Here is a 22967-nt window from a genome sequence, read left to right as displayed (position 1 = left end):
GGGAGTTGTAGGTGTTCATGTCTTAATCTGAATTTGCCAGAAGTTAGTAACGGCTGCTCATTTTATCTCTGAAGTCCACACTGCACCAGTATATAATGACAGTTTCTAGTTCCCTAAAGTAACTCCATCCTCTTCATTCATTCCCTGCCTCTCCCTGGGCCCACCTACCCCATTAGGGACCAAATGCCAGAGATTTTCTTGGCTGTACAGTTAAGTCTTAAAAATCTTATTTATAAGGAAGAAAGAGTTCAATCATAGACTCTGCTTTCCTTTTGTGTCCAAGTCAGAGCTAAGCCAATGTATCAGAGGCTTGAATCTCCCTAAACTTACCCCTTCCATGCTTTCCTGCCCTAATCTGCAGCCACAGAAGGCTGAATCCCTGGTCCCATGAGCCTCACTTCCTCAATAGCCTCCAAAGAATTGAAGTTCTCTTGGCTTAAAAGCCTTTATTTCCTGGCAAACACACCAGCAAGGCTAACATGTCTCGAGCAGTGCAGGAGGAACTGGTGGGCAGGGAGGCCCCCAACACACTGCACAGATGAAGCTCTGGGGACCTACAGAGCCAAGAGTAAATTTGGGCTGAAAAACTGTTGGACAGGAGCGTGAAGCTGACCTCACCTACAGTCTCAGGGAGATCACATCAACCCCTGGACCTCAGCCCCTTGGCATCCACATGTCTGTGAGTCTATTTCTGTTCTGTAGATAAGTTCATTTGTGTCATGCTTTAGATTCCACACATAAGTTATTTTGTATGACGTTTGTCTTTTTCTGACTTGCTTTGTTTAGTATGATAATCTCTAGGTCAATCCATGTTGCTGCAAATGGTGTTATTTCATTCTTTAGGCTGAGTGGTATTCTATTGTATATATGTACCGCATCTTCTTTATTCATTCCTCTGTCACCGGACATTTAGGTTGCTTCCATGTCTTGGGTATTGAAAATAGTGCTGCTATGAATACAGGGGTAAATATATCTCTTTAAATTATAGTTTGTCTGGATATATGCCCAGGAGTGGGATTGCTGGATCATAAGGCTACTCTACTCTAAGTGTTTAGAGACGCTTCCATACTGTTCTCCCTAGTGGCTGCACCAATTTACTTTCCCGTCAATAGTGTAGGAGGGCCCCTTTTCCCACACCCTCTCCAGCATTGGTTATTTGTAGAAGGAATTTTGAGCAGGTGCTCAAAAAATTTATTTCATTCCTATTTTCAGATGGGGAAACTGAAACTCAGAAGGTGGCTTGTTCAAGGTAAAACAAACAGGTCTCCTGATACCAAAGTACGTGCTTTTGTTAAGAATTTGAGCCTTGGAATCTAACACTCGTGAAATTTTGCCACTAAAGAGACTTTGGGCCTGTCCTTAGTCTTTTGGAGCCTCTATTTGCTCATCTATAGAATGGGAGTAATATTAATAATACCTCATAGGCTGATTGTGTTATATGGTGTCATGCATGTGTCTGGCAAAGGGTTAATGCTAAATACATATTAGTTACAACATTATTATCACTATTTCGACACTTCAAACTGCTTCCCTGTAAACAAACCTGTTGACTGTAAAGTGTCTACTGCACATGGACACTCAGCAAATATTTGAATACACGGGCAAAAAAATAATTTGATTCTTATCCTAGATTACCTTCTGAATCATTTTCCCAGCTGCAATCAGGTCATCAACTTAATGATCAACAAACATTATTCTGCCCTCACGCTCCGCCCTCCCCTCACTCCCCCCTGCACCAGCTGACCCAGCAGAGCCAGGCACCAGCGGGAGAGAGCAGCCAACACTGGGCAGCAAATGGGGAAAACAGTGTCTGCTTCTAGTCGGGACTTGCTGGAATTTGGACAGGTTCACCCCTTATTTGCCACGCTTACAAATCAGCTGGAGAAATACCAGATATGTGGCAAGGCAGAGGGTTTGTAAACTAGAAAGAGAAGGGCTGCCAAGCATGGACCAGCCAGGGGACCGGCAGAGCTGCAGTTCCACGGGCGAGAGGAGGTCATCTGCTCATTTCTCTGGAGAATAAGTGACAGAGACACAGGCGAATGGGCCAATGGAGGTTAAACATAGAGGGAATGTCCTTAATAAACTCCCCAATGGGAAGCAGTTTTGCTTTTCCTGGCCCTCAGGGCGCTAGACCAGCCACTAGCTGGGAAAACAAGTGCTGGTGCCAGAGCCTTCTGTGGGTTCCAAGGCTGCTTTTTCAGAGACAGGTACTGAATCCTCCCTGCTTTCGGCTCAGGGGTGGTTCTGGACCTACTCCATGAGTTTGGGGTATGTCTCCGTGGGGTCAGGTGACAGTGATTCACAGGTCACTGGGCCAGAAAGTACCTACCTTGCTGGGTTATTTTTTCTTTCCTGGTAGCTGGATATTCTCAGCTGCGGGTTACTTTCCCTCTCAATTTATTTGAGCTATTTTAAGAAAGTTTCTGGGAAGGGGAGGCCATTGTGAAATAAGAAAGCTGGTAAGGGGACGGGTGTCTGCCTTCTGCCTCTGGGGGACATGCACGGGGCTACGCTCCAAAAGCTTGCCCCTCACATGTGGGTCTGCTGCTTCCCCGGGACCTGTCTCTTCCCTCTGCCCTGGCAATCCTGTTCTTTCTCAGCTAGCCAGCCCACTGGGGAGCAATCAGATAAACATATGGCTGAGGAAACCGCATAGTGCCTGAGAAACCAAAATAACATGCACTAAACCACACTGGAAGACTCTGAAATCTCTCAGTGCCAGAGACCTTCAGAGAGAGAAGAGAGCACTGACTGCCTTTGCGCTGCTCACAGTGAAGGAGCCACCCAGCCCCCTCCTGAGAAAAGGTGAATTTTATGTGCAGGTGGCCATGATTTGTACCACGTGACCTGATGCCCTGGCTATTGCTGATTGGATAACGACGGGAAATCATGCCAAGGAAGATTTAGAGCCTCTCTCAGCCCGATAAACTGGGCTGGGGCTAGAGCTTTGTTTAATAGGGATAATGAGGACCAACTGGACTAATTGCATTTTTTTCTCTCTGGAGTTCCACCTGAGACCAATTAGGGGAAGTTAGCAAGAACCAGAAGTGGAAAGATAAGCAGGGAAGCATAGGGGGACAAGCAGGGAAGCATAGGAGGACTTGGGTGCTGACAGTGGACAGGGCTCAGTGGACTTCTGCTGCTAAGAGGTGAGGGGTTGGGAGGGCTTTGAGCCCACATCAATCCTCTGGTTTCTACCCTGGGAAGACAGTATCAGGATGCCCAGACCAGGCCCTGGACGTCTGTCTCCTGCATTCCATAGGGGCTCTCAGAAGAAGTCTCCTTTATGAGACAACCTCAGTGCATCCCTTATTTACCACCTGCAAGAGCTAATAAAAAACTCACGTGGCCTGGCTTAGAGATGAAGGAGTGGAGGCAAGGAGCCCATGGTCGTGCCCCAGGTTATAGGATCAAAACTCAAATCTGTGAAGGAATCCAGGCTCCTTATCTGGAAAGTCTGCTCTTAGAGGGTGAGATTTGAGGACTGGAATGTTGGGGAGAGTGGAGGGTTGGGGTGTGGGTGAGGGGGGTTGGTTTCCAGTTAAGAGTGAAGAGCAGGAGAGGAGATGTTGGGTTCGGTGGTTCAGACCTGGTGTCACATCGTTACAATTAAAAAGCAGTTTGTAAACAGTAAGAGCTGAGTTCTAAATTGCCTGTGAGCCATGCCCTCTCAGTGGCTGCTCTCAGGAGGTCTCTGGGAGCAGACGCAGCAGTCTTGCTGCTCTCGTCTACCTTGCTGACTTCACCAACCTTCCCTTGGCCGTGCCCACAGGGAAGGTGCTTTAGGAATCAGCAGAAATCTCTTCCCAAATGCAGACGTACTTGCCTGTCCTGTGTTCTCAAGACAACTCCAGGCTGGTTTGGGGCTAATGTCTAAACTCCATGGAGACCTGCTTGCCCTCACTTTTAGTGGGAAGAGAGCTCACAGGAGCTTTCTTTATCCCATGAGAAATGCTGGCAGGAAAGGTCAGATTTGAAGAGGCTGTGGACCTAGGGAAAGAACTCTCAGGGCCAAACTTTGTTCTGGATGGAATAATTCTTTTTTTTTTTTTTGGCCATGCTGCATGGCTTGCAGCATCTTAGTTCCACAACCATGAATTGAACCCACGTCCTCAGCAAGGAATATATGAAGTCCTAACCACTGGACAATCGGGGAATTCCCAAGGATGGACTAATTCTTAAAACAAGGTTTTGCAGCTCATACTTTGCCTCCTCACAGGCCCATGGATACAGTACGGATTGCTGTTGTGGGGGCTGGCGTGATGGGGCTTTCTACTGCTGTGTGCATTTCCAAAATGGTCCCAGGATGCTCCATTACAGTCATTTCAGACAAATTCACTCCTGAGACCACGAGTGATGTGGCAGCTGGAATGCTTATTCCTCCTACTTATCCAGGTGAGAGAGGGATTTTTGCTCCTCTGTCAGATATGATAGATGTGAGATAGAATGGTGTTGATGTTGGTGGACTGCCGTTTACAAAGACAGCTGGACGTTTGTGTAAGTGTAATGTGTGCCTTTGACATCTTGTTGGTTCATCTGTTAGGAAAGATTCAGTTATGTTGCAGGGTAGAAAGAACCTCCAAATCTTAGCAGCTTAAAAAGCAAAGGTTTATTTTTCTCTCATACTATATGTGGATTGAATATCAGCAAGGGTTCTGTTCAGCACCCAGGGGCCTAAGCTGATGAAGCAGCCACAGTCTTGAAGGTGATCAATGCCTGTAGCTGGGTGGGTGAGAGCTCTGGGGCTCCTGCCTTAGCAATTAAAGGCTCTGACCAGGAAGCAACATGCATCACTTATGATGACAGCTCATTGGCCAGTGCTAGTCACATGCTCCCACTCTTCAGAAGGAAGCCAGGAAGTCCAGTTCTATAAGGCTCCTAGAAGGCAGGCAGACAGAAGCATTTGGTGAACAGCACTAATGGCTACCACAGTTGGTAACTCGAAATCTTTCCACTGATAACAGTCATGACCATCAAGTCAGAAAATACTTGTAATGGGACTAACATCCTCACTTCTAAGCCAGTATAAAAAAAATTGGTCAGTATGTATTCAGGACTAAAAATGCATTAATTTTTAAAAACATGTCCATGCATTTTTCCTTTTTGTATTCTTCATAAGAAATGGGAGGAGGAGGAAACAGAATTTAATAGGAAACAAAACCACTTTGCAACTAATGAAGTTTATACCCACTGTCTCCATTTCCTCATTTCCACTCTCTTTTCTCCCCTTTAATTTTTGTTTTTGTTTTTGCATCAAGGTTATACAAGCACATAGTCTAAGTAGTCAAATGGTTATAAGTTATTATCACCCCCCACCCCCAACTGCCCCAGCAATCTGGACTATGAATTGCTATGTCCATTTAATCCAGAAACTTGTGTCTCCAGTTCAAGGTACAGTCTCTGAGTTACCCAACTGCTGACTCCTCCCTCCTGCTGTCTCTGCCTCTCTTTCTGGAATTGCTGTTATGCTGGGCCTCCTGGTCGGATCCTCCCATACTCTTAGCTTTTTTCTCTTCCTATTTCTCTTTCTCTTTTTATTTACTTTCTGGGAGATTTTTCTCAGTTTTCTCTTTTTCCTTGCTGTTGGATTTATTATTCCTCCTATAGCATTTTAATATTCCAAAGCTCTTTTTTAGTCTCTAAATTTCCCCATGTTCTAACATACTATTTATGTTGTATGGTTGCCATCTTATCTTTCTAAAGACACTAGTCATGGTTTTAAAAAAGTTTCTTCTCCCTGCACAGTTTCTGTTGTCTCCAAGTTGTGTTTTTTATTTGATGTGCTCATTTTTCATGTTACAGGTTTTCCTTGGCTTTGTGGTCATCTTTACCTGTCTGTTGACATTTAGGAGCAGGGTCCTGACAGGAGTTTCTGAGCCTTGTATAGCACTTGTTATCTTGAGGCTCATTGCACTGGCATGGGGGAGCTGTTTGGTTGAGGAACCTCTGATGTCACTGTATTTAGTCTTTCTTCTTGTGTAGGTCATGTTCCCCAGAGAAGAGGCTTTCTGTCTCTTGGCTGGGGTGGGTGAAGGCCTGGCTGGCAGCATTCTAGAAGGAGGAGGAGAAGCGGTCTGGGGTCTTAGCATCCAGTTTGCATGTGTTCCCTTAACACTCTTGTTTTTACTACGGTATCCTGACTTTTGACTGTGCTTAGAGTTCCTACCCTCAAGACCCCCCTGTTTCACCTAACAGAGAATAAACCCATCTTCCGCCAGGGTAGGAAGGGCTGTGACCTCAGCACTGCCATCCAGGAACTTGGCTTTGTCAGCAGCAGGTGCTGATGTACCTCCTAGGAGCTGCCTTGCAGGAAACACACAGAGGAGCCTGGTGTGTGTACAGAATGCTAGTTCACTCTGGACACCTTTCTTGTGACCAGAGTCCTGGTGTCCATTTTCCAGGCATTTCCTTGCTGTGTCAGGCCCAGGTGAGTGGTGAGAAGGCTGCCCAATAATCATGGAATCATCTTCAAAGAAGGAGGCTTACCTGGGAGATCATTCAGTCCATGGAGGCCTAGCTTACCCTTTGATGGGGTGGTCAGGGCCCCTGGATCAGGGTCTTTCTCTCTAGTGCTGCTGATAGACTTTGGTTTTCTCCCTGAGCTTCTTTTGGACCAGCCCCAGTGATGTCAATACCTTATGGGGACCATCCTGTTCCATAGGGTTTTTATAAAGATTAAATGGGTTAATACTTGTAAAGCATTTAGAACAGTGCTGGGACACCGTGTGTGTTATGCTGACATTTCCTTTCTAAAAATTAATTTATTTATTTTAATTGGAGGCTAGTTACTTTACAATATTGTGGTGGTTTTTGCCATACATTGACATGAATCAGTCATAGGGGCACATGTGTCCCTCCATCCTGAACCCACATCCCTCTTCCCTCCACCCTCTTCCCTCCCCCATCCCTCTAGGTTGTCCCAGAGCACTGGCTTTGAGTGCCCTGCTTCAGGCATCGAGCTTGCACTGGTCATCTATTTTACATATGGTGATACATGTTTCAGTGCTGTTCTCTCAAATCATCCCACCCTTGCCTTCTCCCACAGAGTCCAAAAGTCTATTCTTTACATCTGTGTCTCTTTTGCTGTCTTGCATATAGGGTCATCATTACCATCTTTCTAAATTCCATACATATGCATTAATATACTGTATTGGTGATTTTCTTTATGACCTACTTCACTCTGTATAATAGGCTCCAATTTCATTCACCTCATTAGAACTGACTCAGATGTGTTCTGTTTAATAGCTGAGTAATACTCCATTGTGTATATGTACCACAACTTTCTTATCCATTTATCTGCCGATGGACATCTAGGTTGCTTCCATGTCCTAGCTATTGTAAACAGTGCTGTGATGAACATTGGGGTACACGTGTCTCTTTCAATTCTGGTTTCCTCAGTGTGTATGCCCAGCAGTGGGATTCCTGGATCATATGGCAGTTCTATTTCCAGTGTTTTAAGGAATCTCCACACTGTTCTCCATAGTGGCTGTACTAGTTTGCATTCCCACCAACAGTGTAAGAGGGTTCCCTTTTCTCCACACCCTCTCCAGCATTTATTGTCTGTAGACTTTTTGATGGCGGCCATTCTGTATGTCGACATTTTCCTGTTACTACTGATAGTCTGGCTACAGTTTTCTTTTACCAGCGCTTGAATATGAATTAGGTCACCAGATTTGCCTTACTCACTGTTGAACTGGGATTGTCTGTTCTTTTGAGATGACTTTTGCAGTGTGTGAGTAGCAGTCACTATTTTGTGTCTTCAAGTTTGGAGTGGGAAAGGAGGGTACATTTCAATATATCCTCAGGCACTGGCTTAGATTGTTGGGGTGTAATCCATATGAGGTCTAATTCAGTTCTTTGTGGCTTATTTTTTAATTTCCTCCTCATTTCTGAACCAGTTGATCCAGTCTGAAGTTTTGAGAATGCATTCACATGGGCACTTGTTTAAAGACAATAGCAGAGATCCACTAGTAAAGAAACATTTCCTGGCTCCTGAACAAGCGAATTGCTTGAAAGCCTACTAAGGAAATGCCCCCATTCACTTGGAAGCAGGATGCCTCCAGGGGCTTTTCATCTCTACTTTCAGTGAGCTCTAGGGACTTCTCTCCAAGCAAAGCTGACCCAGGATCCTCTGCTTTGCTACCCTTGTTTGCTCTGTGGCTCCCCCACATTTCAGCCCCTCAGGATTACTGTTCCTCAGTCCCTGTCCTGCCCCTGGACTCTCTTTCATGACCCTCCCTCAGGGCTCAGATGGCCAAATACTCCATCCATAGATTTATCTATGCTTCTGGTTCAGGCTTGCTCTCTGTGCCTACACTGGGCACTATTATTTTGAGGCTTGAACCCTGATCCTGATTTCCTCCCTGGCAGGCCTGGAACCCTTCTGGAAGCTGTGTCCGGGTCCAATCCCTTGTGCAGTGGCGAGGATGCCTGGGGGGTAGGGGACACTGGTCCACAGGACTCTGACAGACAGGAGGTTCCTGGCATGATCCCTGCACACCCCTGGTGACCCCAGGAACGCTGCTCCAAGCTGGTCTTTGATTCCATGGAGGGGGTTGGAGGTAATGGCAGCCTTGGATGGGGCTGTAGGGAGCTCAGTTTCACAATGCAGGCTTTCTTTCCTTGTATCAGGAGGGTGAGCAACCTGGGTTTCCCACTCATATGCTGTCTGTTCTTCGACCTGGTTGATTGGGCTCCAAAGATCTCCCCTTGTCTCCTGCTGTGCTTTCAGCTTCCAGGAAAGAGGCCCTACATTATTTCTCTCATCATCTCAATGGTGTAGCCAGCTGCTTGCCTCAGCCAGATCAGCTAATGTGGCTCAGGTTGGTTATGGACATTTCTAGGGCCTCTGGAACACGCTGCGTGCCAAAGACCCCTTTGCAGGTGGCCTGTGTATTAGACTTTTCCCTCATTGGTTGATTTCCCCTCTGTTGATTAGTCATTATATGAACTGAATCTGATGGAGCATGTCAACATTCAAAACTTCAGTCATCGTTCACCACAATGTGGTACTTTATCTAAATGTTTCTCCCTGCCTTTTTAGTTTTTGCCAGTTTGTAGAAAGAAGCTTCTCTGAAGCACAGTCATTGTCATAATTTCCCTTTTTGTTCTGCTTTGCTTTTCTCCACCATCACAGACACACCCATTCAGAAGCAGAAGCAGTGGTTCAAAGAGACCTTTGATCACCTGTTTGCAATAGTCAATTCTGCAGAAGCTGAAGATGCTGGTGTTATTTTGGTGTCTGGGTAAGAGAGGAAATCTGAAATTATTTTGTAATTTAGAATGATCTTAACATACTTTAGAGTTTAACAGAAAATATTACTGAGTACCTGCTGTGAGCACGGGATAAATGTCTGAGACATAGAGGTAGACTTATCTGACAGAGAGTAGGCAACATGGGTCTGGATCTGGTTTTGGAGTTCAGGAGAGAGAAGAGGGCTGGAGATGTAGCCTTCTGAATGTTTGGCCTGTAGATGAAAAGAGGGAAGGAAGTGGGTGATCTAGTACAGGAGAGTGTGCAGAATGAGACAGAAAGAAAGCCTGGTATTGAGACCTGCAGCAAACAATCTTTACATCTTCCACAGGACCTGTGTTGAATGAATCACTCAGAGATATAAATTCCAGTACCTTAATGACCACACCATTAGAAACCATGTATAGCACTCAAATGATTTTCCTTGCTATTTTAGAGCAGCCATGCTTTACAACGTTTATTCCTATTGATGTAATGAACCCAATACTTATAAATCCAAAGATATGCCTAGAAGATATTGGTAGTATGATTATAGGCTTCTTATTAACAGCTGATATCATTCCAGCCCCATCAGCTCCAACCATGACTTAAGGATACAGGGTATGACCCAGCAATCCCACTGCTGGGCATTCACACAGAGAAAACCAGAACTAAAAGAGACACATATACCCCTGTGTTCATTGCAGCACTGTTTACAATAGCTAGGACATGGAAGCAACCTAGATGTCCATCGGCAGATGAATAGATAATAAAGTTATGGTACATATACACAATGGAATATTACTCAGCTATTAAAAAGAATGCATTTGAATCAGTTCTAATGAGGTGGATGAAACTGGAGTCTATTTTACAGAGTGAAGTAAGTCAGAAAGAAAAACACCAATACAGTATATTAATGCATATATATGGAATTTAGAAAGATGGTAAGGATGACCCTACACACGAGACAGTAAAAGAAATACAGATATAAAGAACAGGCTTTTGGACTCTGTGGGAGAAGGCAAGGGTGGGATGATTTGCAGGAATAGCATTGAAACATGTATATTACCATATGTGAAATAGATCACCAGTCCAAGTTCAATGCACAAGACAGGGCACTCAAAGCCAATACACTGGGACAACCCAGAGGGATGGGATGGGGCTTGGGATGGGGGACACATGTACACCTGTGGATGATTCATGTCAATGTATGGCAAAAAACACCACAATATTGTAAATTAATTAGCCTCCAATTAAAAAAAAAAAAGGATACAGGGCTTCACCTAACAAATCCTGGCCTTTCTTATCAATGACTTAATGTGATCATCTACAGTTTCTCTCATAATTCACACCCCTGTCTCCTGCACTCCCCTCATTGCTTATTCTAACTTATATATTTTGTTTGAAATTGAGGCCAACATTTAAACTTTTGATGATTTGTTTACAGTTTATGTAAAGAATTATGCAAAACAGAAAAATCTTTCCCCCCAGATGCTGCTGCTGCTGCTGCTGCTAAGTCGCATCAGTCGTGTCTGACTCTGTGCGACCCCATAGATGGCAGCCCAACAGGCTCCTCTGTCCCTGGGATTCTCCAGGCAAGAATACTGGAGTGGGTTGCCAAATAAGAAAAGCTGGGCAAAAGCTTTTTAGAAAAAGAGAGTTAAATTCAATCTTTAAAAGACACACAGCTTTTTAAATGTCTTATTCCAATGCCTGCCCTCCCCCTACCCCCAACATTTTAAATTTAGCTACTGAATTATATGAACCCAAGTGAACAGAAAAATATATATATTTTTCTCTGTACGGGCATAAGAAGTGTGTTTTTAAAATGCTTTAGAGAATGTTACATGGGTTTTACTAGAAATCTCATAAAACTTCAGGAAATTTTTCCACTTAATGTGTTTGAGTTGGCAGATATTTCAGAGTATTCCTACTGAAGAAGTGCCATACTGGGCTGACGTGGTGCTAGGATTTCGAAAGATGACCAAGGATGAGCTGAAGAAATTCCCCCAACATGTGTTTGGTCATGCTTTTACGACACTCAAGTGTGAAGGCCCTGCCTACCTCCCGTGGTTGCAGAAAAGGTTGGTTGGAGTGGACTTTACTGCTTCCTTTGTCTGTCCTACCCACAAATACATTCATACTTTCTCATAACATAGAGACAAAATTCTCTGTTGTGCCTCAGAGCTTCTGTGCTCTGTGCCTTGTTGTGTATCAACGGCGGCTGCTGCTGCTGCTGCTAAGTCGCTTCAGTCGTGTCCGACTCTCTGCGACCCCATAGACCAGCAGCCCAACAGGCTCCCCTGTCCCTGGGATTCTCCAGGCAAGAACACTGGAGTGGGTTGCCATTTCCTTCTCCAGTGCATGAAAGTGAAAAGTGAAAGTGAAGGCGCTCAGTCGTGTCCGACTCTTAGCGACCCCATGGACTGCAGCCTACCAGGCTCCTCCATCCATGGGATTTTCCAGGCAAGAGTACTGGAGTGGGGTGCCATTGGCTTAGTAAACAGTTTGTGAGACACTGTGTCACAAGGAGTGAGTCACACCCAAGTTAGTAACACGTCCATTTTCTGCTTCCCTGTGCATCCTGATGCAGGGGTTGGTCCCTCTCTCCCCACCACTAAGACCCCCTCACTGAAACAGAACCTGTTTCCTCATCTATAAAGTGAGATATTTGGAGAATATGCTTCCAGCTCTTCTTTAGAGAATCTTAGGCTTATTATACATTATTTTTGAATTTTTTTCTCATTAATGAAAAAGAAAATCACTCCATTATTTTATTTTGTTATTAACAAGGACTTTAAAACTGAGGGCTTATCTAAACTAGGTAATGTCTTCCTTACCAAGTTCAGCCCAAATTCCAAGAACTTGTATTTTGGCTTGGTTTTCAGGACTTCCTGTTCCAGTTGGTTAGGAAACACATCAAGGGTATCATTATTTAAGACACATTAATAAATCTCTCTTGTTGCATCTGGAAATTGCAAGCATGTTGAGGGTTGTGAAACTGGCCCTTTCAGTGCCTGAATCTGTATATTTGGTAGATGCATAGGAATAATGCAAATTATTATATAAAAGTTGGAAAAGTGATTTGAGGTAAGCGGTGGCAACAATGACTTAGTCCCAGATGTAGGATATAAGATAATTAAATGGAATAATTAATTCCACAATTCTTTGTTGAGCTTCTGTGTATTCCTAGCACTGTACTAGAAGCTAGTCAATTCTACTGAGGGTGATGGCGTATGTGTGTGTATGTGTATTGATATATATGTTAATTAACAATTACAGTAACATGTATGCTGAGTGTTAAATACAAATTTATGAGGGTGGATTGGGAGCACAGAGGAGGGAACCTAAGTCTGTTAGGCACATGTTGGGAACATCATGACATCATGATATATTTTTGTAGCTTTGTAAATACTCATCTCACTTTTACCTCTTAGCAATTTATATGGGACTTTTTTTTTTTTTAAGTTCGAGTTTCATAAAACCTACACTTTTGTGCCTTGTTTGCTGGCCCATAAACCCCTGTTTATATGTGAAATTTAAACCACTGTATATCAGCTAATAAATGAATATTTGAGCTATCATGTGATGGAGTTACCCATCAGCCAACATTCCAGTTTTCAGGGCATCACCATCTTTTCTGAGTGGCAAGGTTATATAGTGTTGCACTTTTATCTTTATAAGAATGCCTAGAAAAAGAACTTTGGAAGTGCCAATGCTATTGATACCTAGTTAAGGTATCATTTATCTTAATAAAATTAAGGGGAAATTATTAGGCAAGCCAGAAGTTACAGAGCTTTACGGTCAATATATGCATATTTATTTTGGGCCACACTCAACTAGTTTCACATGAGAATGTATATTACCTGAACAATTTGTTCTGCCTACTTCTAAAGTATCATCTTCTAGAAAACTGACCCCTTATTTCCATTATAGCTTTATTTTCAGTACTAACTGTGGGATCTGAAGGCCTGGGGGAAATCCTGATATCCTCTCATTAGTTGGAAGCCTGCTGTCAGCATTTAGCTTTACTTAAAATAAAAGTGGTACTTTGTGCCAGTGGGAGCCACCTCCTGACTGCAACACCATCGGGCCTGGTGACCAGCCAGCTGGGGTTCGTGCCTCGGAGCACGCTTCTTCCTGTCTGGTTTTAGGTGACAGAGTCAAGGAGAAGAGGCCCAAGGGGCTGCTCTTGCCCCAGAGAGTCTTGGGGAGGCCTTTTAAGGTCTGTTTGTTTGATACACACCTCGACCATGAGAGTGGGTGGGAACGTGAGTGCCTCGGGCAGATAGGACACACTGTCTGCTGCAGGGAAGCCACGAGGAGACCCTTGTCCTAGCCGTCCACCCCCCCACCACTTTGACCCCTCTAGGCCTGTAATACCTCAGGCTTCCACATACCACCCCCCCACCCCAGTGAGGGGGCATGTAGGGGCCTCCTCTCTGTAAGATTAGCTGCCCCCCCTTCCTTCAGGTCCTGGCAGCTGACCAGAAGGCCAGTGTAGAGGAGGAGGAGGGTCATACCTGAGGTAGACTTTGTAGGGCTGGGACTCCTCTAAGCCCAAGGCAAAGCTCTAGAATCAAGGACCTCAGGCCAAGAGGGAGCCCGAGCTGTGTTGTGGTGAGGGCGTGGGGTCCTGGGGCTCACTCTGTAGGCTGCCACCCACTCTCCACCACGGGTTGACCCAGCTGGGGAGCCACACAATCCCTGCTTGTTCCTCACGCCCAGGGTCTGTTCTATTGCCTCCTACACCCCTGCCACACAATGCGAGTGTTCAGCCTAAAGCATTCTGACTCAAAAATAGGCATTTCACTCAGTAAGCCACACAACAATGCCTTCAATCTAAGCTCTATCCTTCTGGAACAATATTAATTTCTAGGAAAGAAAAAAATTGTTCTTAACCGCAAATTAGATCTGTAGTGTTTTTCAAAGAACAGAAGAAATCATCTCCTCAAAAAAAAAAAAAAAGTATACCCAGTAATACTCAGAACAAACAAACGAACAAAACCCCCTGGAGGTTAATCAGTCATGCAGATCATGTTTTATATCGTTGGCCAGTGGAGTCATATTCTGCTGCTTTGTACTTGCCCTTCCAGGAAATGAATCATAGAGGCAATACGTCAGCTGAACCTGTCTCTTCTCCAGGCATCCTACCTAAATAAATCATCCCAGCTGGAGCAGGATGGTCCTGTCTTGGGCGGCATTCAGAAAGTGGGTGCCCCATTTCAGTGCTGGGGGCCCTGTGATTCTGCTGCATTGCCTCCTTTCCAGGGGACCGTGCCTTAATTCCGTGGCCCAGCACTGAGCACAGCGTTAACTACACTGAGCTGCTTCCTTCTCTTTCCTCTATGGAGTCTTCTCTGTTACTTTCCAGTCTCACATCTCCTACAGCTTCTGTTCTCCTGCTTGGCCTGACTGACAGCAGAGCCTACACCACTCCCTCGGCAGATGGACAGAAATGTGAATTGTACGTCAAGCAGGAGACAGGTCGTCTCTGCCTTACAAATGTTCAACTTGCAAAGGTCCCTTCCTGTGCACAGTGGACTCCTGCTTCCCCACATCCAATATACCCTGTGCCCACTAGACCACAGTCTTCCTTTTCCAGGGCTCTAGGCTGCTGTCCATGGGGTCGCGAAGAGTCGGACACGACTGAGCGACTTCACTTTCACGCGTTGGAGAAGGAAATGGCAACCCACTCCAGTGTTCTTGCCTGGAGAATCCCAGGGATGGGGGAGCCTGGTGGGCTGCCGTCTATGGGGTCGCACAGAGTCGGACACGACTGAAGCGACTTAGCAGCAGTAGCAGCTTAGCAGAGAATTCCTCCTTCACCCAGCATTGGCTGCTGGCCCCTAAACAGACAAGCCATGGGCAAAAATTGGCCTCAGATACAGGTCTAATGTGAGCTGGTTTCACCCCGCTCCCCCGCCCCCTCCAGGCTTTCTCCCTGGTTATGCAAAGATGAGGTGGAAGGGCACCAACCAGGAAAGTGGAAAATGATGTTTATTTTTTCTGACAATGGCAACAAGGTTAGTAGGGAAGAGATGTGGGGCAATGGCCTTGGGGGCTTCCACTGGGCCTCCAGTCACTACCCTAAGACAGTTGCAGGAGGAAAACCCCACCTGCTGGACTGACTAAGGGTGCCCAGCTGCTCCCCTCTGGACCACTCTGCCCACAGAAACCTCAGGTCTCCTCCATAAAGGGACCAGAAGCTGCTCTGTGCCTGAACAGGGCTTAGGTAAATTAAAACAGACAAGTTTGTGGCATGGACAAGGTAGAGATGGATCTTCTGAGAAGTGGGAGATAGAATTTATTTCCCACTTATCACAGTTTATTTTATTAGAATATGCATTGCAACACAATGAGTGAGCAGTAGGGATGTTCATTGGATGAGGTTAAAGCTTTCAGGTTAAAATTAGAGTATATATATATATATAGAGAGAGAGAGAGAGTTATATGCTATATATTTAATTGCTTTGTAAAACTAAAATGCATTTTAAAAATTCTAACTGTGATGTTATTTTAACTATATTAAATATATTTATAATATATTAAATATACTATATTATAAATAATATATTTATATTCCTGACACCAGAATATATATATTATGTACCATATCATATATAATGCATAATTTATATAATATATAATATATTTTATATTATAAATGTAATATATAATGTATATTATACATTACATATATAATATATACTATATAATATATATTATATGTATATGTATAATATGTATATTATATATTATAAGTATAATACATATATTACATATTATAAATATAATATATAATGTATATTATAAATATATTATAGCTACATTGCATTTCTAAGAATAAACAGTGGATTTTCCCCATGAATCTATATGCATAGCATTATTTGCCAACTGAGATTTTCCATTAGTTTTTTTCTCCTCGTCTTCATACAAATGGACTGAAAATAGTTAATTTTCTGATTGCTGTTAATAAAATATCCTGTTTCAGGCTTGAAGCAAGGATGCCAATGTGGTACCACTCTCAATCTGTTAGGATTCTTCAAAGAAGCAGAACCAATAGACTATATATATATATACATATATTATATTTAAAGAGATTTACTATAAGGAATTGGTTCACACAGTTATGGAGGCTGAAAGTCCTGAGATCTACAGGGTGAGTTGGCAAGCTGGAGACCTAGGAGAGCCAACAATGTATGGTTCCGTCTGAAGGCTGGCAAACACCGGACCCAGGAAAAACCGGTGTTCTAGCCTGAGTCTGAAGACAGGAAAAAGCTGACATCCCAGTCTGAACGCAGTCCAGCAGAAGGAAGGTCAGCCTTTCTGTTCTGTTCAAGCCTTCAACTGGTTGGTTGAAACCCATGTGAAGGAGGGCAATCTACTCTATTCAGTCTAACATGTAAATGTTAATTGTATCCAAAATATAGTCATAGAAACACCCAAAAGAATGTTTGGCTAAGTATCTGGGTACCTCCATGGTGCAGGCAAGCCAAAACATAGAATTAGTCGTCATATACCCAAACTAGAATTTCATACTGTCTTCAGTATTACCCAACATTCATGTCAAGTTCATTAGGTATTGGGTGCTGAGCTGGGTCATAGGTGTAGTGAGAAGCGTAAGACATTGTCTCTCCTCGAGAAATTTTTAGTTTATTGGTATGGGTCTTCTATATCTTGTGAAGCATGTGCGTGCTCAGTTGCTCAGTCGTGTCTGACTCTTTGTGACCCCATGCACTGTAGCCCACCTGGCTCTTCTGTCCATGGGATTCTCCAGGCAAGAATACCAGTGCCGGTTGCCTTTTCCTTCTCTAGGGGATCTTCCCAACCCAGGGGTTGAACCTGAGTCTCTTGTGTTTCCTGCATCGGCAGGCAAAGCTGATTCTTTATCAGCTGAGCCACGAGGGAAAGCCCCTGTGAAGCACTGTCATGCCCATTATTTCATCTGAACTTCACAACCATCTCTGAAGCAGGCAAGGGAGGTGTCACCCCTATAACCCAGATAAGGAAACTGAGGGTCAGAGAAGTGAGATGAGTTGGCCAAGACCTCAAAGCTAAGTGAATGTGAGGCAACTGGGACCTAAACCCCTGGTTTCTGATTCTACATCACCTCTCATGTGGAACGTCCTTCATTCTGCCAAGCACTTACACTTCTGTCTCCTGGCTCCTTTGTCAAACTTGAGGAGGAGTGCTTTGCCTCTAAGCAGTACCTTGCACACAGGCAGGCAGTCTGCATCTGCTGTACAGAGCTGCTGACAGTCTTCCTCTCCTATTAAGCCTTCTATATTCTACAAGTGACCTATGAATAAGATTGTTATTGTTTCATAGGCACATAGTTTCAGTTTTGCAAGATGAAAAAAGTTCTGGAGTTGGATGATGGTGGTGTTTGCACAATGATGTGAATGTACTTAACACTGTTGAATTGTACACTTCAAAATGGTCAAAATGGTGAATTTTGTGTTACGTATATTTTACTACTATTAAAACAGATCATAGAACCTAGATAAACTATTTCTTTTCATTATTGACGACTTGGTCCGAAAAATCATTACCAACCACAACTGTTACTTAGTCCATCAGCTGCAAATATTTTGGGTTCCTCTCATGCTGGCACCCCTGTGGGAGATGTAAGTGGGGGACGGTGCATGCGAGCCTAACCATCTTGTTAGGGAGATAAGGGTATCACAAAGGAACATGCAAGAGTTAACAATATGAGACAAAAATATTGGAGGCAGTAAATCTAAGAGCTAAATAAGTGGCATAAACCAAAAGTGCTTGGGTATTTTAAAAAATACATCAGGTTAACCTGATATTTATTTAGCGTCTAGAATAATATAGGGCTTCCCAGGTGGTTCAGTGGTAAGAACCTGCCTGCCAAAGCAAGAAACAAAAGTGGGATCCCTGGGTCAGGAAGATCCCCTACAGTAGGAAACAGCAACCCGCTCCTGTATTCCTGCCTGGAAAATTCCTTGAATAGAGGAGCCTGGCGGGCTACAGTCCATGGGGTCTCAGAGTAGAACATGACTGAGCACACATGAGCATGAGAATGATATAGGAACTCCATTAAACATAAAAAGGATGAAGCATCTAGTTTCCTTTGAGTTTCTGAAATAGGTTTTTATTTAGGTTCAACTTTAGGAAACTCTGGTTTGCAAGGATGTGAGATACTCAGATAGAATACCACCTGCTCGGGCCCTGGAAGCGCTGGAGGTATTTGCTCATTGGACGGTCACCTCAGTTTTGTTTCTGATTCCTGTCTGTCACTTCTGTAAGGGGTTGAGCAGGACGCTGGTAAGGCTCGCCTCATGGTCTCTTGTTCTCTTTAGGTTAAAAGGAAGCGGGGGCCTGATACTCACCCGACGAATAGAAGACCTGTGGGAGCTTCACCCGTCCTTCGACATTGTGGTCAACTGTTCAGGCCTTGGAAGCAGGCAGCTTGCAGGAGACTCAAAGATTTTCCCAGTGAGGGGCCAAGTACTCAAAGTGCAGGCTCCCTGGGTCAAGCACTTTATCCGAGATAGCAGTGGGCTGACATATATTTACCCTGGCGTATCCAATGTAACCCTGGGTGGCACTAGGCAAAAAGGAGACTGGAATTTGTCCCCAGATGCAGAAATTAGCAAAGAGATTCTTTCCCGATGCTGTGCCCTCGAGCCCTCTCTCCGTGGAGCCTATGACCTAAGAGAGAAAGTGGGTTTGAGGCCCACTAGGCCAGGCGTACGGCTGGAGAAAGAGCTATTAGCTCAGGGCAGCTGGAGGCTGCCTGTGGTCCATCACTATGGCCATGGAAGTGGGGGCATTGCCATGCACTGGGGCACTGCTCTGGAGGCCACCAGGCTGGTGAACGAGTGTGTCCAAGTCCTTAGGACTCCTGCTCCCAAGTCAAAGCTGTAGGTGACCCGAAATGATAGCAAATGGCCCCAGAATCTATTAATCAAAATGTAACTTAAGTACCAGAAGAGATTCAAGTAACTTTTCTGTTGAATGAAAGTTTAATTGGACACGATTTTGTTTTCAAAATTAGAATTGATGCAATAGGTATCAGTAGACTTAAACCTACTACTGATCTAACTTAGTACTAGTTAGTAGTAGCTATGACATAGGGCGTTAAGCTCTATTTTTGTTTTAAAAAAAATACTTGCTATAAAGATTTCTTTTAAATCTCAGGTCCAAGGATCTAAGCTAATTCACATGGATGCAAGAATTTTGATATATTTTTTTTGGCGTATGAATCCACAGGAGGAGATAATGTATGGAAAACACTTAACTCACTGTCAGTTGCAGAGCTGCCGTGATGCTCATAGGTTGTAGTCAAGTGAACACTGTAATCCTTAAAAATTACACGGCGATATACAATTCAGGCTCATTCCATTTAGTGGAAGACAAAGGATGAATCCTGCTAGTATTAATGGCAACCTCTACTTCCCCTCAGCTGGCAGATGGTAGAAGATAGTGATGATGTGCTGCTTACAGGTGTGGCATCAACTCAATTGCTGTCTGGGGTCAGCCACCTAAGGGGTGTACTTTCCATTACCACAAATAATTGAGAGGTGGCTTACTGGGTGGCTGACTTTGCCTAAGCATTTTTGAAGATTGAATTTCATGTGCAGCCAAAGAGCTAATTTGCTAATTAAGATGGAACAATTACTCTGAATGAAATATAACCAAAGAGTTTTCTGCAAGTTGTTAAAAAGTACTGGGAAGGAGTGGGAGTATGTCTCATGACACAATGATTTTGGAATTACTGAATTAATAAATCTAATCTGGATTCTTGGCTTAGTCTTTAATCTGTTCATGGGTGTTGTGAATACTCATGAGGGTTTTTGGCTGAGTGAATGATAAAGGAGATGCTATTCATTAAGATAAGGAAGCTTACTTCTAAGTAAAAAAAAGTAAAAAAAATATATGAATTTTTTTTTTTAGTGAGAATAGTTTGTTTTATTTATTTTTTAACATTGGAGAATCTCTAAGTTTGACTATATCTAATTTAAATATAGGGCCTAAATAGTTGTAATAAGATGTAATGTGTTTGGTGTTTATGCTATAGTTATTGTTGAAAAGGTGTATGAAAAGTGTATACATTAAGATCTAAAAATATATGTAATTCTATTTTTAATTTGGGGGGTATATTTCTCATGTTTAGTAACAATAAGTTTTATTTTAGACATCTTGAGGGGAGTATGGGGTTGGCAAACAGCATGGGAAAGAGCCCCCAGCACAGCTCCATTCTTGTTGTTTTGTTCATTGAACTTTTGTATGTGATTTTGTGTGTGTGTGGGGGGGAAAAAACCTGTGCTGGAAGAGACAAAGATGGAGACAGAGCATGCACGCCGTGCTCTTGATCACCCTTGCAGTAATGAAATTCCCAAGTTAAATCAAGGGTGGATTCTTTTCTATGTATTTCCATCAGGGGGCGTTGTTGTATCAAGTTCAGATATACTGGTACATTTGAAAATTTAGAAATGGTTAGAAATAAAAATTGGATATGGAGGTGTGCGGAGTATGTGGGTGATTCTTCTGAGGTTTTAGAGTTTATATGCTCAAACTTCAATTTTTTTTGAATTTTGTTTAGAGTGTTTGAGAAATGTACAAGCTCAGATGGACTGAAAATACATGCATACACACACACCCATCCATACACACATGCACTCACTACACATGATCTGTGAGAAATAATATGATAAAATGGCATTTTGAAGAGGGCATTTAACAACTTTTTGGTGGTTAAAAATGAAAATGATGACTAAGACTCTGTGCTCCCAGTGCAGGGGGCTCAGGTTCGATCCCTGGTCAGGGAACTAGATCCTACATGCTGCAACTAGGAGTTCCCATGCCACAACCAAGACCCGATGCAGCCAAATAAATAAATAAATAGAAATATTTTTTAAAAATGAAAATGCTCGGAACAGGTAGATTTTGGTCATTTTTACAAGTCTTAAGTGTACTCAGTTGTTCTTTATGCCCACCGTTTAGATCCTGCAGCATTTTCATTTCCTGTAGGTAGGTTCATACTCTATGATTATTGCCTATTTGCAACAGTCTAAGCAATTACTCTAATTTAACTCTTCATTTTATATTCCTAAAGCCTAACATTATAAGACTGAAAAATTAGAGGCTTCTGGAGAAAGTGGTCATGGCTACATGCCCTGAGTTCATTTTTACTAACTGCTAAATATGTGATTCTTCTCTTAAATGTTTGTTTATTTTGATCAGTTGCTGGGTTGCATGTTATAGTCACCTGGGAAATTTTGAAAAACTAATGATTCAAGCCCTTCTCTAATAAATTAGCATCATTGGGGTTGGGTGGAGCCCTGGCATCAGTATTTATTTGTAACCCACAGAGTTCTATCCAATAGCTGGGACAGAAGGTTATGAGCACTGCCTCGTTCCTCTCCTCACTGGGCTCTCTCACTACTGTAACCACTCTTCTCTCCCTTCTTCCTCTGCACCTTGGGGCACTGAGCTAAGAGTCATGTGCTCACATAAGCAGGTATGTCCTTAGACACGCCTGGGCAAGGTAGCAGGAATTATCTGTTTCTCAAAGTGGCTCTCTAGAAATTCTGGGAACCGTCTTGCTCGCTGTAGATCAGCTGCTCAGAGACAGCCACCTGCTCAGAGACAGACAGTCTCTCTGAATGAGAGACTGAATATACAAATGAACAATGGCCAGACTATATATAAAGGAACTCTGATCCATGGCCTGCAGCAGCTGGCCCAGGAAGCCACCTTCTTCTTTATAATCACCAGCGAGGGAGCCAGTCTGCTACAGGTCAGATTTGTAAGATGCTAAATTGCTGTCTCTTGTAACGATCTAGAAAGCTTAACAATCATTTCTGGAACAATTGGCCCCAAATGGTCCGTACTTGGTTAATAACTGACAGTTTCCCTAAAATTTGTCCTGTTTTCAACTTAGGACCAACCAGAGAAAGCCAAATACACCCCTATCCAATCACGCAGGATGCCCCACTTCTTTGGAGAAAGGCATATGTTTAAAACCTTTTTATTATGTATTGGAGAATAGCCAATTAACAATGTTGTGATAGTTCCAGGTGAACAGGGAAGGGATTCAGCTATACATACACATATATTCATTCTCTCCCAAATTCCCCTCCCATCCAGGCTGCCACTTAATATTGAGCAGCATTCCATGTGCTATACAGTAGGTCCTTGCTGGTTATCCATTTAAAATATGGCAGTGTGTACATGTCTATTCCAAACTCCCTAACTATCCCTCCCATGCATTCTTCCCCCTAGCAACCATAAGTTCTTCTTTAAGCTTGTGAGTCTCTCTGTTTTGCGAGTAAGTTCATTTGTATCATTTCTTTTTAGATCCCACAGGTAAGGGATGTCATATGATATTTCTCCTCTGACTTGCTTCACTCAGTATGACAATCTCTAGATTCATCTATGTTGCTATAAATGGCATTATTTCATTCTTTCTAATGCTTTTACTTTTTTAATTGCTGCGCAGGCTTTTCTCTAGTTGCAGTGAGCAGGAGCACCATAACTCTGTGCACACGCTTCTCACTGTGGTGACTTCTCTGGTGTAGTATGGGCTCTAGGTCAGCGGTTGCAATGCCTGGGCTCAGTACTTGTGGTTCCAGGGCTCTAGAGCACAGGCTCAGTAGTTGTGGTGCCTGGGGTTATTTCCCTTGTGGAATGTCAGATCTTCCTGGATTAGAGATCAAACCCATTTCTCCTGCATTGGCAGGCAGATTCTTTACCACTG

General features: G+C 43.4%; 1 protein-coding gene across 6 annotated transcripts; it reads left to right on the top strand.

Moving 5' to 3' along the window:
* Positions 1 to 1828: 1828 nt before the first annotated feature.
* Positions 1829 to 20006, top strand: DDO (D-aspartate oxidase). Of its 6 annotated transcripts, none has more exons than XM_044924403.2 (6): positions 1829 to 2210; positions 2608 to 2808; positions 4223 to 4398; positions 9140 to 9248; positions 11143 to 11319; positions 18565 to 20006. In XM_044924403.2, exons 3-6 carry the CDS (start codon positions 4227 to 4229, stop codon positions 19130 to 19132), a joined length of 1026 nt encoding a protein of 341 aa, XP_044780338.1. In that variant the 5' UTR covers positions 1829 to 2210; positions 2608 to 2808; positions 4223 to 4226; the 3' UTR covers positions 19133 to 20006. The 6 variants fall into 6 exon arrangements, with proteins under 6 accessions (XP_044780338.1, XP_044780336.1, XP_006071894.3 ...); XM_044924401.2 differs by having other exon boundaries at positions 2604 to 2808; XM_006071832.4 differs by lacking the exon at positions 2608 to 2808 and having other exon boundaries at positions 1830 to 2210.
* The last annotated feature ends 2961 nt before the right edge of the window (positions 20007 to 22967 follow it).

The sequence above is a fragment of the Bubalus bubalis genome, chromosome 10 (genome assembly GCF_019923935.1).
Source record: "Bubalus bubalis isolate 160015118507 breed Murrah chromosome 10, NDDB_SH_1, whole genome shotgun sequence".
Lineage (NCBI taxonomy): Eukaryota > Metazoa > Chordata > Mammalia > Artiodactyla > Bovidae > Bubalus > Bubalus bubalis.
This window is presented reverse-complemented; position numbering and strand designations above follow the sequence as displayed.

Bases quoted from the DNA above. Each gene is read 5' to 3' on its own strand.
- DDO (XM_044924403.2), top strand. From the start codon at position 4,227: ATGGATACAGTACGGATTGCTGTTGTGGGGGCTGGCGTGATGGGGCTT. The intron at 4,399-9,139 runs GTGAGAGAGGGA...CCACCATCACAG, and splicing joins TATTCCTCCTACTTATCCAG to ACACACCCATTCAGAAGCAG. The intron at 9,249-11,142 runs GTAAGAGAGGAA...AATGTGTTTGAG, and splicing joins GGTGTTATTTTGGTGTCTGG to TTGGCAGATATTTCAGAGTA.